At 33.3% G+C, this 14,373-nt stretch overlaps 1 protein-coding gene across 1 annotated transcript; it reads left to right on the top strand.

Moving 5' to 3' along the window:
* The first annotated feature begins 10,012 nt into the window (after positions 1-10,012).
* Positions 10,013-11,429, top strand: LOC111902312 (RING-H2 finger protein ATL2). The gene has a single exon (XM_023898159.3). It carries the CDS (start codon positions 10,238-10,240, stop codon positions 11,138-11,140), a length of 903 nt encoding a protein of 300 aa, XP_023753927.1. The 5' UTR covers positions 10,013-10,237; the 3' UTR covers positions 11,141-11,429.
* The last annotated feature ends 2,944 nt before the right edge of the window (positions 11,430-14,373 follow it).

The following is a 14,373-nucleotide window of genomic DNA, read 5'->3' as shown; positions in this document are numbered from 1 at the left end:
TACAAACATTCCTTGGGCTTTCCCCGGCATCGGAACTTAGTCCAGAACATACTAACATACATAAACGGACCGACATTGGTGCCTTCGACCCGTTCCTATAGGAGAAAACTCACCTCTCAAAGCTGAATGCAGAATCTCACGATGAGGAATCTCTAACAACTGCTCTGACGACTCCCCGAGCTGTCATTACCAACATAATACTTAGTCAAAATCCAATAATCCCTTAGATATCATTCCATACCCAAAACCCCTTCACGGTCAACCTTGGTCAAAGTCAAAGTCAACACCCCGGTCAAAGTCAACATTCTGGTCAAAGTCAATGTTCTGGGTTGACTCAACTCATCGAGTTCTATAAATCAGGAACCCTGAAATCATAATCCAACTATTCGAGTCATCCCCTTAACTCGCCGAGCTCCCTTGCTACTCGTAGTCGTGGTAAAGCAAGTCAACTTGTTGAGTCCCTCCTCAGACTCGTCGAGTTCTACCTGGTACAAAATCGGGACAAATCGTTCTAACTCGTCGAGTTCCTCTATGGACTCAACGAGTTCCTTAGTCAGTTTGGGCCATCTTAATGGATTAAGCCCCTACTCTTCAGATCTGAGCTCCATACTTCACATATATAATGAAAATATCCTTTTGAGGGTAAAGTTTCCAACATTACCCGTTAATACCCTTACTTAATGGGTTTAGCTCAAACCCTAACTCTTTAGGACCTAGATCTTGGTTCACAAGCCATCACCCACCAAGCTAAAGCATACAAACTAAGATTTGGATCCTAGACACTACATAAACACGTAAATCTTCCACCTTTCTCTCCATGCATGGCCCTTTAAGCTTAAAAGGCCAAAATGTCACTCTGTATCTTGCATGGGGTTTCAATGGCCATAAAGTTTGCACCTTTATGCCATGAAACCCCTCAATGGTTCCAGATCTGATGGTGTACTAACTTGAGACGTCCATATACCAAAGATCAAGCTTCTTGGACCAAAAACCCAATAAAATGATAATAAAGAGATCTAAGAAGCTACTAAGCAAGTTTGAGACTTAATTACCAGAAAGTGATGAGAATGAAATGGAGTCTCTGGATCTACTAGCTTCTTCTTGAATCCCCAAGCTTCTCCTTCCTTCACAAGCTTCAAAACACACCAAGTTTCTCTAAAGGATGGCTCACAACACTCAAACTAGCATTAGGGTTTCTGGACTCAGGGTTTGGATAATGGAAGCTAGAAACCCTAGAGTTTAGGATATATAAATAGGGTGTAAAATCCCGGATTTAGGGTTTCCCAAACCCAGTATAACTCGTCGAGTTGGTCTTCCAAAAACACGCGTGACAACATTCCTACACGTGGACTGGGAATTACTGGGGATTGTGCCACCTGCGCCGACCATATCATTCGGGCTATGACCATAACTCTGATACCACTTGTTAGGATCACTACTAGCCCAACCATGTTCAACATAGAAGGACAATGAGGTTGCTTTTTCTAAAATCAATTTGTGATAAAGGGGATTACCCATTGCCTTATATGCTAGCATATAGTTTCTCTTTTTACCAATGTGGGATTGGGTTTACATCCCAACATGTATTAAGCACCGAAAACCAAGTGTAAATACCAAGTGTAAATATATGGGGAATGGAAAAAACAACCACTAATGTGGTAGATCCAATCCTATTAATTGGTGATTTTTTTAATTTATTCTTGATTTGAGTATTTTTAAAATGTTTTAACACAATAAAAACCCGAAATATATGTTAGCTTTGAATACAATACTAAAAAAAATATGTCTTCCAAGCGAACACACAACAAATCTGAAACGCATATTTCAGTCAAGAATACAACGAATCGGGCCAGAACACAAAAAACTCTCCTGCAACGGTGTCTGTGATGTTTATTTTTAGCTCTAATAGAGAAAAACCAAAACTTATTAATAGTAAATTATGATATAAGACCATTATACATTATCATTTTAACAACTAGACGAATCGAAACATATTCGACGTAGGGGTTAACATAAACTTCTTAAAGACAAAATTGCAAAAATGGTCCCTGTGGTATGCATTTTTTGGGGTTTTAGTCCAAACCATGACTTTTTTGGATTGGTGGTTCTTTTGAGGTAGTTTCGTTGCATTTTTGGTCCCTCGGTAAATTGAAATGACTGTAATTCCCTTGGGTAATTATTTTCTATTTCTAAATTCATTTTTTTAATTTTTTAATAATTATTTATTCATTTTAATAATTAAAAAAAATGAAAAGGCTCTCTCTCTTCTCTCTCTCTCTCTCTCTCTCTTCTCTCTCTCTCTCTCTTTCTCTCTCTTTCCCACTTTGTTGCTTTTCATCAGAACTCACGTCGGATAAAAAATTACATACAAAACCCAAGTAGAAGATAGTGAATTCAAATTCATTTATGACTTGGAAGTTCTCTCCCTCTCTGTTTCTCGCTCCCTGTATCTCACCCTACGAAGGATTTTATGGGCTTCGAATCGGTGAGTTTCAGAAGGCGATCGAAGATCGTGAAGGCAATCGAACCTCCACAGAGTCCGATCAAAACCCTCCTCCCCTAACCCCTCTAATCTTTTCTCATCTCGAGTCAATGATTTGATGGGTCTAATGGATGCTTATGGTGGAGGTGGTGGATTTGTATCTTTGTTGCAAGTTTTCTGGTCTAGAAATGGTAAAGAAGACTAGGTGGGGAAAAAGATGGAGTGGGGTTGTTTGAGGACCAGATTGAGCTCAATTCATACAGGGATAACACATGTAAAGATTGATGGTGACGATCTCTAACAAATCTTACATTGTAGAAAGAAAAACAAGCACTATTATTATCTTCTTTCTCATGTGAAGATTGTTCTTGCTGCATTTTCTTGTACTCTTAAACCATTCATAGCTATAAAGTTAAAAGAATGGGGAATTGAATGATGTAAGATTTCTTAGGTTAGGTTTTGACTGGTATAGATGGCTTCAAATCGTCCATTTTAGGTGAAGGGTATTGACGAAGATTTCTTTGATAAATTGGTCGATGATTACGATGATGGTTATAAGGTCACTCCATTATCCTCAGAAATGACCAAATTAGCTGATGGGAACGATTATGATGATGCTAAATCTTTTGCTAATTTAGGTATTATTGATGTTGGCACTAGACTCGAAGATTTGGGGAAAGTATGTGTTGAGGTGCTTTGAGAAGCACAAACAAGCAGGAGGTGTAAATACCCCTAAATTAATATGTCATCGAATCCCTCTCAGGTCCCCAAACCGAAGATTATCATACAAGTATCTGGTAATGACTTGGTGGATTCTAAGGACTCCTATAAGGGGTAAACATCTTTCTTTGAAATCTAAAAAAGAGGAAAGAAATAATGGTGTTAATAAGGAGTATGGTGGGTTGCTCCAGAAATGAAAATAAGTGTTTGTTCTTGAGTTCTTGAAAACTCAGAAATATTGGGTCGATAGTATGGAGAGAGAAAGAGAGAGAGAGAGAGAGAGAGAGAGAGAGAGAGACCACTTATTTTTTATTTTTTTAAATAAATAAATGAATATAAGATTTCAGAAAAATAAAAAATAAATACTCCAAGAGCATTACAGTCATTTCAATTTACCGAGGGACCAAAAACGTAACGAAACTACCTCAAAAAGACCACCAATTCAAAAAAATCATTGTTTGGACTAAAACCCCAAAAAATACATACCACATGGACCATTTTTACAATTTTGTCCTTCTTAAAAAAATCGATATTAATGAAAACATTAAATAAATGGGATATTATCTTTATATCATGTCTTATCAATTGACCATAATATAATAAATCTACTTTATTGCATGTGAGATTTCATATTGAATATACGTCAATATTGTTTACGTTGGAATATCGTGTTGCAGAAAAATTGGTAATTTTATTTTTATTAATCACTTTTTTTAGTTGTTAGTTTAATAATAACCCTATTATTATACATTAATTAAAAATTTGTTATGATTAATATTGTTTTGTAGTTTTTGACTTTTAGTTACCACTAACTTTTTTATTTTGGAGTTTTGCCCTCTTTAATGTTTAATATTTTTTATTTTAGTTTTAGTTTTAATGTTTTTATTATATTATATTTAGAATTAAACTTATTTTTTAATCTGACTTATGTGAATATAGTTTAATTTAAAATAAATATAATTAAATAACTAATAAGAGAGTTGTTTACTCGGTTTAGCAAGTGAACAAAAACACAAAATCACTCCGTAACGCTATGACCCGCAAGTCAAGAGAGTGGACAATTGGACACGGAAGTAAATGCATCATTGACCAATTTTTTAATGGGTTTCCATTTGTACCCCTACCCGCTTCACTCTCTCATACAAGGTTATACTTAATAAAATTCATATTTTTGATAAACTAAAATAAAATGACAAATTAAGACAATTGTCTCAAATTAGTTAAGATTTTTTTTGTTCATTATTGGGATAATGACTTGAAAGGGTAACGAACTTTTGACTTTTGTCACATTTAGTCACTAAACTTTTTTTCGTTATCTATTTACCATTGAACTATTGAAACTGTTCACATTTTACCCTTATGACCGGCTGTTGCCGGTCATAAGGGTAAAATGTGAACAGTTTCAATAGTTCAATGGCAAATAGATAACGAAAAAAAGTTTAGTGACTAAATATGAACAAAATCGAAAGTTCGTTTCCCTCTAAAAAGTTCAATGACTAAATGTGAACAAACCTCCTCTTGTATTATGTTTTAGCAAATTATTTATTTTTGTTAAATTGTAACAACATTTGTTGATGAAGAAATCTATGAAAAAAAAAAAACCCAAACAGAACCCTGAAAATATATTTAAAAAAAAACAAAAAACCAAAACCAAAATAAAAAACCAATGGTTTGACATTTTCCAAAATAAAAAATCAAAATTTCCAATCTGATTTTGGTTTTACAAAAAAACGAACCATTCTCACTGATGTGAATTATGACCATTGGTTTGGCATGCGAAATTTGTGACATTCCATGAATATGTAGTTACAACATCGTTTGAACTCGTAATTCATAGTAAGGGGTTAGAGTATCATCGCATGAATACGTAGTTACAACATCGTTTGAACTCGTAATTCATCACCTACAGGTTATGGGTCTGCTGGTGTTTCCATTGGGTTGTCTAGAATAGTCCGTGGTTGCCATCTATACTCTGGTAGATGACTACATCGCCACATTGCTGGTTAAGGTTATGGTATCTCCTTTCATCCTACATTACATATTCATCGTCATCTATTTACCTAATTATCACCACATTTCTATCATCACCTATCTCTCATCATTTTATTTCATCACACACCAACTATTTCATCTATCCATGTTTCATCCGCAATATATTTGTAGATATAAAATAAATATACTATTTAAATCTTTTAAAACATGTATAAAATCGTTCATCCAGCATAGACAGCAAGTATTCAAATAATATGCCCACATAGCACGTAATTTATATAAAATACTTCATATTATGTGTAAGATGAAAGTAACTATATATACCATAAAAATCCCATAAATGCTTCCTAACTTCGAACCCCAAGGTTTACTCTACTAAAGCTTCATATTCTCGGCTCTCTGAACCTAGAAGGGTCCAAATCTATCACACCAAAAAGCTCAAGATAGCTCTTCCTCTCACTCTACACACTCAAGCTCGCTAGGGTTCTCACTTATGGGAATGGTAGTCGCAATTGAAGGCCATAAGTGCCTTTAAATATGGCTCGGGCCCAAAGATTTAGGGTTTCTGCCAACAGCGCGAACTCGTCGAGTCGCCTCACCGACTTGTCGAGTCCATTCATTAATCCGAGTCATCAGTCGCGACCTTACTCGACGAGTTGAGGCGTCAACTCGTCAAGTCTCTCTTCTTAAGTCAAAAGAAAAATACTTAAATGATGATACCTGGAAATCTGGATGTTACATTTTGTTTTTTTATTTCATAGATTTCTTCATCAACAAATGTTGCTATAATTAAACAAAAATAAATAATTTTGCTAAAACATAATACAATAGGAAGTTTGTTCACATTTAGTCATTGAACTTTTTAGAGGGAAACGAACTTTCGATTTTGTTCACATTTAGTCACTAAACTTTTTTTCATTATCTATTTGCCACTAAACTATTGAAACTGTTCACATTTTACCCTTATGACCGGCAACAGCCGGTCATAAGGGTAAAATGTGAATAGTTTCAATAGTTTAGTGGCAAATAGATAACAAAAAAAAGTTTAGTAACTAAATGTGACAAAAGTCGAAAGTTCGTTACCCTTTCAAGTCATTATCCCTTCATTATTTGTTATTAAACACTTTTTTTATTTGATTAATTTATTATGATAAATTAAAACAGATTGATAGTTAAGTTAAGTCATTTTTTTAATTGTTCATAGTAGATAATGATATAAATGATTGAATCACATCATGTTCAAATATATGTTTTATACCATTGATATGCTTCACATACTATTATTATTATTATTATTAGGAGTATTTCAACAGCGACAAAAAAATATTGTTAATGACTATTTTTCAAAAGTACTTTTGAAGTTCAAAGGAAGTTCGTAACTTTGGTCTATTTCAAAAATAATAAAACTTATTGTCAATGATTTTTTTTTTTGAAAAGGTGTTTGGTTTATAATTTCAAATTTTTGCAAAGACTGAGTTAATAACTTGATAAGGTAACTACTTATGTTTTGGTCACTCTTTTATAGATGATTACGGTTTAAATTACTTCAACTATTTAAACAAAAACATCATTTTGAAAGTTCATAATAGGTTTAGTAAGTTACGGCGATTTTGTATACAGACATTTGAACGTTTTGAGTTTTTCTTTTGACAAAACTGTAAGATTGGTCCCTGTGGTATTCAAAAACTTTAGATAGGGTTCAAAAAGTTTCCAACTTGCACCGAACGTCCAAAATCAAGGTTTTTCTGGGTTTTTGGTCCTTGATGCACTTGAAAAGTCAATTTTACCCTTTTCATTTCTTTTTTCTATTTTATTTATTTATTTTGGTATTTAAATAATTAAAAATCAAAAATAAAATCTCTTTATCTCTCTCACACACACACAAATATTAATATGAATCTCAAGAACACTCGTTTTTTCCTGAGTTCAAGAACAAGAGCATCACATTCACGAACCCATAAATCATTTCTTCCAGATCTGATGAATGCCCTTCACCACCACTTGAATCGATTTCTGCTATGAAATCCAAACCTAAACTTGATCTGAAGCGATTTCTTATCTGAAACTGCTGCGCAAACTTGATCTTAAACACCAGATGAAGATATCAGGTACTGATTTGTGTGTACGTGTGGGTTTTTAAAATATTCCCTAGATGATTAGACAACCATCGAGATGATCAGAGGGGGTATGGGAAAGGAGAAATAGAGGTGGCGACAGATAAGGATTCGAGAGCAAAACCAACGCCCTGAATCACCCATTTCTGCCTCTGTTGGTAGTGAATGTATACCCCTCTGTCAATCTCTTTCCACAGCCAAATTCAACAACAAATGAATTATCGATAGGTCTTCCGCTCATGTCCCTATAACTGATTTTGGGGTGAATCAGATTTTAGAACCTCTAATTGTGAAAAAACGTGAGATTGCTTTTTAGGGTTCTTAAGAAGAAAGGGGTGAGAGTTTGACTAGAAATATGTGGAGAGAGAGAGAGAGAGAGAATGAGGGACCAATTTCACCAATGATTCTCTATTTTCAATCGACAATTCGCAAAACTAACAATACTTGATAGCGTACCTAACGACAGGAGTTGTGGTTGTGTATGTTCCTTACTTCTCAATTTCTTTAAGGAATCGAAGACGAGATGGTTGTTGAATGAGGCATGTGATGCAACGCTGAGGAGATAAGAATCAGACCATACACAAATGAGACGGTGAAGTGTGAGGTTTGGGACGATATCGGTGGATCAAAGGACTTTCATGGTGGCGGGACATGTATTATGGCTGGAATCGAGCAATTCCTGGATGCTGGCACAATCATAGGTGAAGAACACACATAAAATTGTTTAGAGAGAGAGAGGGGGGGTAGGTGAGATTTTATTTTTTATTTTTAATTATTTAAATACCAAAATAAATAAAGAAAATAGAAAAAAGAAATGAAAAGGGTAAAATCGACTTTTCAAGTGTATCAGGACCAAAAACCCAGAAAAAACCTTGATTTTGGACCTTCGGTGCAAGTTGAAAACTTTTTGGACCATATCCAAAGTTTTTTGAATACCACAGGGACCAATCTTACAGTTTTGTCTTTTCTTTTTTACACAAATTATCACTAGAATGATCTTCCGTTAAAAGCATGAGTCAAATGATTTTGAATATGGGTGTTTGATTGATTTTTGGTTATCTACATGCAAATTAAAATAGTTTATGCTACATTTAAATATGATATGAACCATCCGAATTAAAATTCCAATGGATCAGTGCCATTGAGAAAATAAATAGCATTAACAATAGATCATAGAGTTAATTGTCATGTTATCTTAATCTAACTGTCCCTCTTAATAAATGAAAGTTTTTTTTGCCATATGTCATCTTCTCTTTAATTTGGACACTTAACATTTTCTAGAATTTTTGAATTTTCTATTTTCCACTTGTCATTTTATTGTAATTTTCATTTTATTAAATTAAAATTCCACATTTAATATGTAAGGTAATATATATGTAAAATATTTATTAGAAAATGATTTATATATGTAATTTATTCAATATATTAAAGTCTCAATAATTTTAATAATTAATTTTTTTTTTCATTTTTCTTATAAATTCAATTTCCTAAATTGTTAAAATTTCATATTTAATTTTTTTTTAAATAAACCCATGTAATACATGAGTCTCACACCTAGTAATAAAAAAAATAAATGATAATAGTTTGTTTCTCTTAAAATTTATAAAAATAATTGTTGATAGACAATTAAGTTTGTCAACTAGTTTGTTCCAAATTATTCATGATGTAAAATATTTGAGTGATTGGATAAAACGGATTTTATTTTAACAATTTGAATGAGACGACATAATTTAATTTAGATCAAATCTAAATTATTATTTTGAATTTTATATCGGTTTGGACCAAAATCCAATTTTTTATTCGATAAATAAACTATTTATGCATATTTCTTTTAGTAAAGTGACAATATGGTAGCATTTCGAACTGGATTAATTGTTGAAGATGTCTTTTTTTTTTTTATTTTTTTTTATTTTGACGTGTTAACTATCAAAAAGTGGCCTTTTAAAACCTATCTAATTAAATTGTAATTCAAATGGTTAAGAACAAATTTTAATTAAATTTGAACTAATAAGATCTATATTTTAAGAAACCTAAATCAAGTTCAAAATGGTGTTTTTTTTTTCTATAAACAACACTACAATGGTAAATCTTATAAAAGAAAGTGAAACATGCACACACAACATATTTAAATAATGGGTGTTGCTAACAAAACACCATTTAGACACCCTATTGACACTTTTAAAAAAATCAACAAATAATTAATTGTTTATAATCAGTTTTTCTGGAAAACAATGCAATTTCAGTTAATAAAAATATTTAAAAAATTAATTAGGATGTATATAAGTTCTTAATCATTGGAAGAGTAGTGAATAAACGGCTAAAATAGATATCATTGATCAGAATTACTTTTTTCGAATAACAGTCGAAATAATTTTAATTTATAATTCAGATAAAAGATTAAAAATGATTAACTATGTACAAGAAAAAAGTCAAAAACATAATTAGTTACCTAGTATTAGCCATTAATTCGTTTCCAAAACGGTTTTTCATCATAAAAACTACTGCGCAACTTATAATACAATTTAGCATTTGACCAAATTCCCAATTTGAAAATCATTTTCTATCATTTTTATAAAGATAGCCAACAATTAAATAAAATGATCATCTTTATCAACTTCAACAATTCGTAAGATATTTTTACAAAAGGCAAAAGCTAAAACAGAAATCAAAAGAAAAAGAAATATAGAAAGGCATAAGGGTAAATACGTAATTTTGAAGTTCCCGCGTCAAACTATGGCGTCTACCCACCGAATCTATTTCAACGAAAGCTGCTTCCTGAACAGCTTCAACAAATCCTCAACGAACCAACCTCGAAGTTTCCCTCTTCTTCCTCATAAATCCCCTCACTTTCCCACTCCCTTTTCATCTCTGTCCTTTTATATCTTTCCCCTTTAAACCACCGCCAAACATATCTCCGATAACTACCTCCATGTCTGCGACAGGACCTACTGTTGATTCTCCAGTTAAGCCCCAATGGGGATTTGATGGGGAAGAAGACTCCTCGAAAAACTACGCTCTCAGTGGCAAAATCATGCTTTCTTCAATAATTGTCCTCTTCGTGGTCGTCGTTTTCTTGGTTCTTCTCCACCTATACGCACGATGGTACCTCCTCCGCCTCCGCCGCCGTAACGAAACCCGACGTAGTAATCGCCGCAATCGTTCCACCCGTGTTGTCTTCTACGTAGACTCGAATAGCACTATTGGTATGCCCACCGGTGGGCTTGATGCATCTGTGTTGAAGGGACTCCCTTTGTTTGTGTACTCGTCGGAAACTAACAAAGATATGCCGGAATGTGCCGTGTGTTTGTCCGAGTTTGAAGAGGGTGAAAAAGGTCGGATTTTGCCAAAATGTAGACATAGCTTTCACACGGAGTGTATTGACATGTGGTTTCATAGTAACTCAACGTGCCCGCTTTGCCGCTCGCCGGTGGAGCCTTCTGAATCGGAAATGACGGTGTCAGTTGAGCTACCGGCGACTGTAGCCGAACCCAGTTCAAGCACTTCAATTAGCTCCCCGGTTCAACGTATCGGGGATCATACAGAAACGCCGTCGTTGGCAGATCGAAGAAAGGGAATCGACGTCAGAATAGATGTGCCTAGTCGGAGCGAGTTACAGGCGGATAATGAGTTCCGATTGCCGTCGCCGAGTCAGGGTTTCAGATCTCCGGGAAGCAGATTAATGGCTTTGAAGAGGATAATCAGTATGAGTAGAAAATCGCCAGCGGTTTCTCCGTCGTCAGGCGTCGGACCTAGTTGTTTGACGGTGACCGAATCAGATCTCGAGTCAGCGTCTCCTGAGTCAACTCGGATAGGGACCGATGATCTTAGATGAAACCTACGAAAGTGGATATCGTTGGCGGCTATGGTAAAACCATATACAGCCGTCTGATTAGACACGTGGCACAATCTCAAATAGAGCATGTTGGTCTTTGATCAGACACGTGGCGCATATTCTCGGTTGTTGATTTTCCCAAGAACGTAGACTTGTAGATATTTATGGATTTATTATTTATTTTATTTTATTTATTCTCCCATCTTTTATATTAATTTAAAATATCCGAATGGAATACAAAGTGTAAACAAGTAATTCAAATCGAATCATACCATATATCTCATGTTTCTATCGTTTTTCGTCTTTTAGATGTAAATCGTTGAATTATGTCATTTCCTTTACATCAATTAAACGAGTTTTCCATTAACACATATTTCCCCACCAACCTATGCATACATATACATTAGGTGTATTTAAAAAATATATAAATTAATCACGTAATTTGGAAATTTATTCATGACGTTATGCTACAGTACTAGTAGAATAAGTTTGATCATGAGAGGTCATAGCCTAATGTTTCTGTGATTTTTGGTCTTCATAAAAAAGACACATTCTATACTAGTACAATTACCAAAATAAAGTACATCTCACATGCTATTAGAAATATCTATGCTTTTATAATTTTGAGTGTTCCTTAGATTGTTATGGTGAGATGGCCTTCCCATAGCCTGGTTGTAACAAGGTGAACACTGCCCTACCCTCATGGTATGGTAAAATATGTTGTAACGACAATGACAGACAACACTATTTTCCAACCAATCAAACTCTCTCTCTCTCTCTCTCTCTCTCTCTCTCTCTCTCTCTCTCTCTCTCTCTCTCTCTCTCTCATAACCTAGTTATAACATAGGATCACCACCTCCATTTCATGTTATAATATAATGGTGTTGGCTTGATATGTGAGATTACAAGTTTTGGATGTTATAACATCCGCCCATACCGAGTAGACTTATTAATTCCAAAGTTGGAGTTGTTGATTTGTAGTCCTTAAAGTGCAGAGTCTTAGTTTAGGCGGTTTGGCATAGACGGTCGTTGTTGGTACCCGCCGTAGTGAGGGTTCAAAATGAGTGGGGTACCGCAAAATCGAAGTTTAGCAGAGTAGAATTCCCATAATTGTGTTCTTTGTGTTTTCCGTCTTTTACATTTTTTGACCATTAATTAGTCAATTTGAAAAAAAAAACATTTTATGTACCTAACCTAAATTTTTTCTCAAATCTTTTTACAACTACACTTTTATAAGTTTTAAAAAATGCATTTTTAATATTACTTTATTTTTAATCTTTTCTACATTTGTTTTAAAAACTTAATCAATTTCCACAAAATAACATAGTGCATCCATAATTGTGAGTTCAATTGAAGAGTTTAATAAGGTAACAAGTCTATTTGTCATTCAATTGATTGAACTCTACCACAGTGAGATATCAATTTGACATTCAGTGGATTTAAAGTACGACCATTATATTCTTCAATGAGAAAAAAAGAAAATTTTAATTCTTAAATATATAGTATAAATTAACTTTTGTAATTTTCTATTAAACTTTATAGAGTTAAATACATTATAGAATTATTTTTGACAGAGTTGTATGAAATATAACAAAATGATATGGCTTTCCATTGAAATATATGAAGTTCAATATATTATGGATACCATTAGTTTTACATATTTCTATGTATGAATGTTCTTAAAGAGTTATATATATATATATATATATATATATATATATATATATATATATATATATATATATATATATATATATATATATATATATATATATATATATATATATATATATATATAAAATACATTGAGTTTTTTAAAACGAATATATAATATGCATGTGCAAACCCTAGTTCGTATATAATATGGTATGAATTATGACAACAAAATAACTAAAATCAATGATTGAAATTATGTATTTGTTAGACTGATGATAGAATATCACAAATAATTAATAGAATTGATGATTAAAAAATATATGTCAGTGAGACCACATTAAAAATATATATTAGTGAGAGACCAATCGATGAATGATGATAAAAAAATTGCAATTGATTGGTACTAAAGTTGTTAGGTTATTAGGAGTAGGGGTCGTCAGCCTCGCCAAGACACGCCAAACACCGCCCCTAGCCTGCGTTAAGGGTCTCGCCAAAGATGCTTGCCAAGCTTCTAACGAGAGAGAGAGAGAGAGAGAGAGAGAGAGAGAGAGAGAGAGAGAGAGAGAGAGAGAGAGAGAGAAAATATAAGGGAGAAAAGTGTCTTGGTTGGATTTTCTTTTTCTTTTCAAAATCAATTCTCTTAAATGGTTTCATCATAACATCCTAACTCTTACGAGATAAGTTTACGTGACATGAAAAAGTCTCAAAATTGTTAATATGGTAATGTGTTAAAAGATGTTACACTCCTTCTAATCATTAAAGAAAAATAAAAAAAAATTAAAAAATAAAATAATCGTAAAGATAATCTAGGAGATTGAACTCGGGGATCGGTTGAAAAATGATATCGATGAAAATAGCCCTTCCAATCGTCTTGGTTTACACACAAGCGGTAGCTTGCAATAGATAAAACCTTCGTATAGAAATATATATGTATTTTAATTATTATTTAATTTTTAGTTAATTTAAGTAAGAAATATGAAAAACAAAGGAAATACTTAAATAATTCTTTCTAGAGAAATAATCGATGAAATGTAAGGATGCCAAGAGGGTGTACGGGTCAGAGATTGCATCTCTCGAAATTCTCACATTACCCCATCCAATCTCTGCCCACGAAATCTCTTGCTTCCCAACCCCACCTCTGCCACCGCCCCCATTTTGGCTGTCTTTTTTGGACTAAAGAAACTATTTTTTTGGGTTAATAGAAGGGCTTTTTTTTTTTTTTTTTTTCTTGCTAAAAGAAGCTGTATTTTGGGTAAAAAAAAAAATACTTATTTATAGCATAATTTTACATGTTAAAAACAAAAATATTATAATATCTCAAAAACATTATACTAACAACTTAAAACATATATTTTGTTGAATTTTGGAAGCTCAAAATCTATTTATTATTTATTATATTTGTATAATTAATATATATTAATATAAATAATGTATTTACGGGGGCCCTATTTGGGGTTTGGGACAGGACTCCCATCCCCATCCCCGCTCCCAAATTTAAAACGAGGGTTGGCCTTGCCCCCATCCTTGATTTTTTAAGAAATATCCCCCATAGGGGATCGGAGTACCATGAGACTTTT

This window comes from Lactuca sativa, chromosome 6 (assembly GCF_002870075.4).
Source record: "Lactuca sativa cultivar Salinas chromosome 6, Lsat_Salinas_v11, whole genome shotgun sequence".
Lineage (NCBI taxonomy): Eukaryota > Viridiplantae > Streptophyta > Magnoliopsida > Asterales > Asteraceae > Lactuca > Lactuca sativa.
This window is presented reverse-complemented; position numbering and strand designations above follow the sequence as displayed.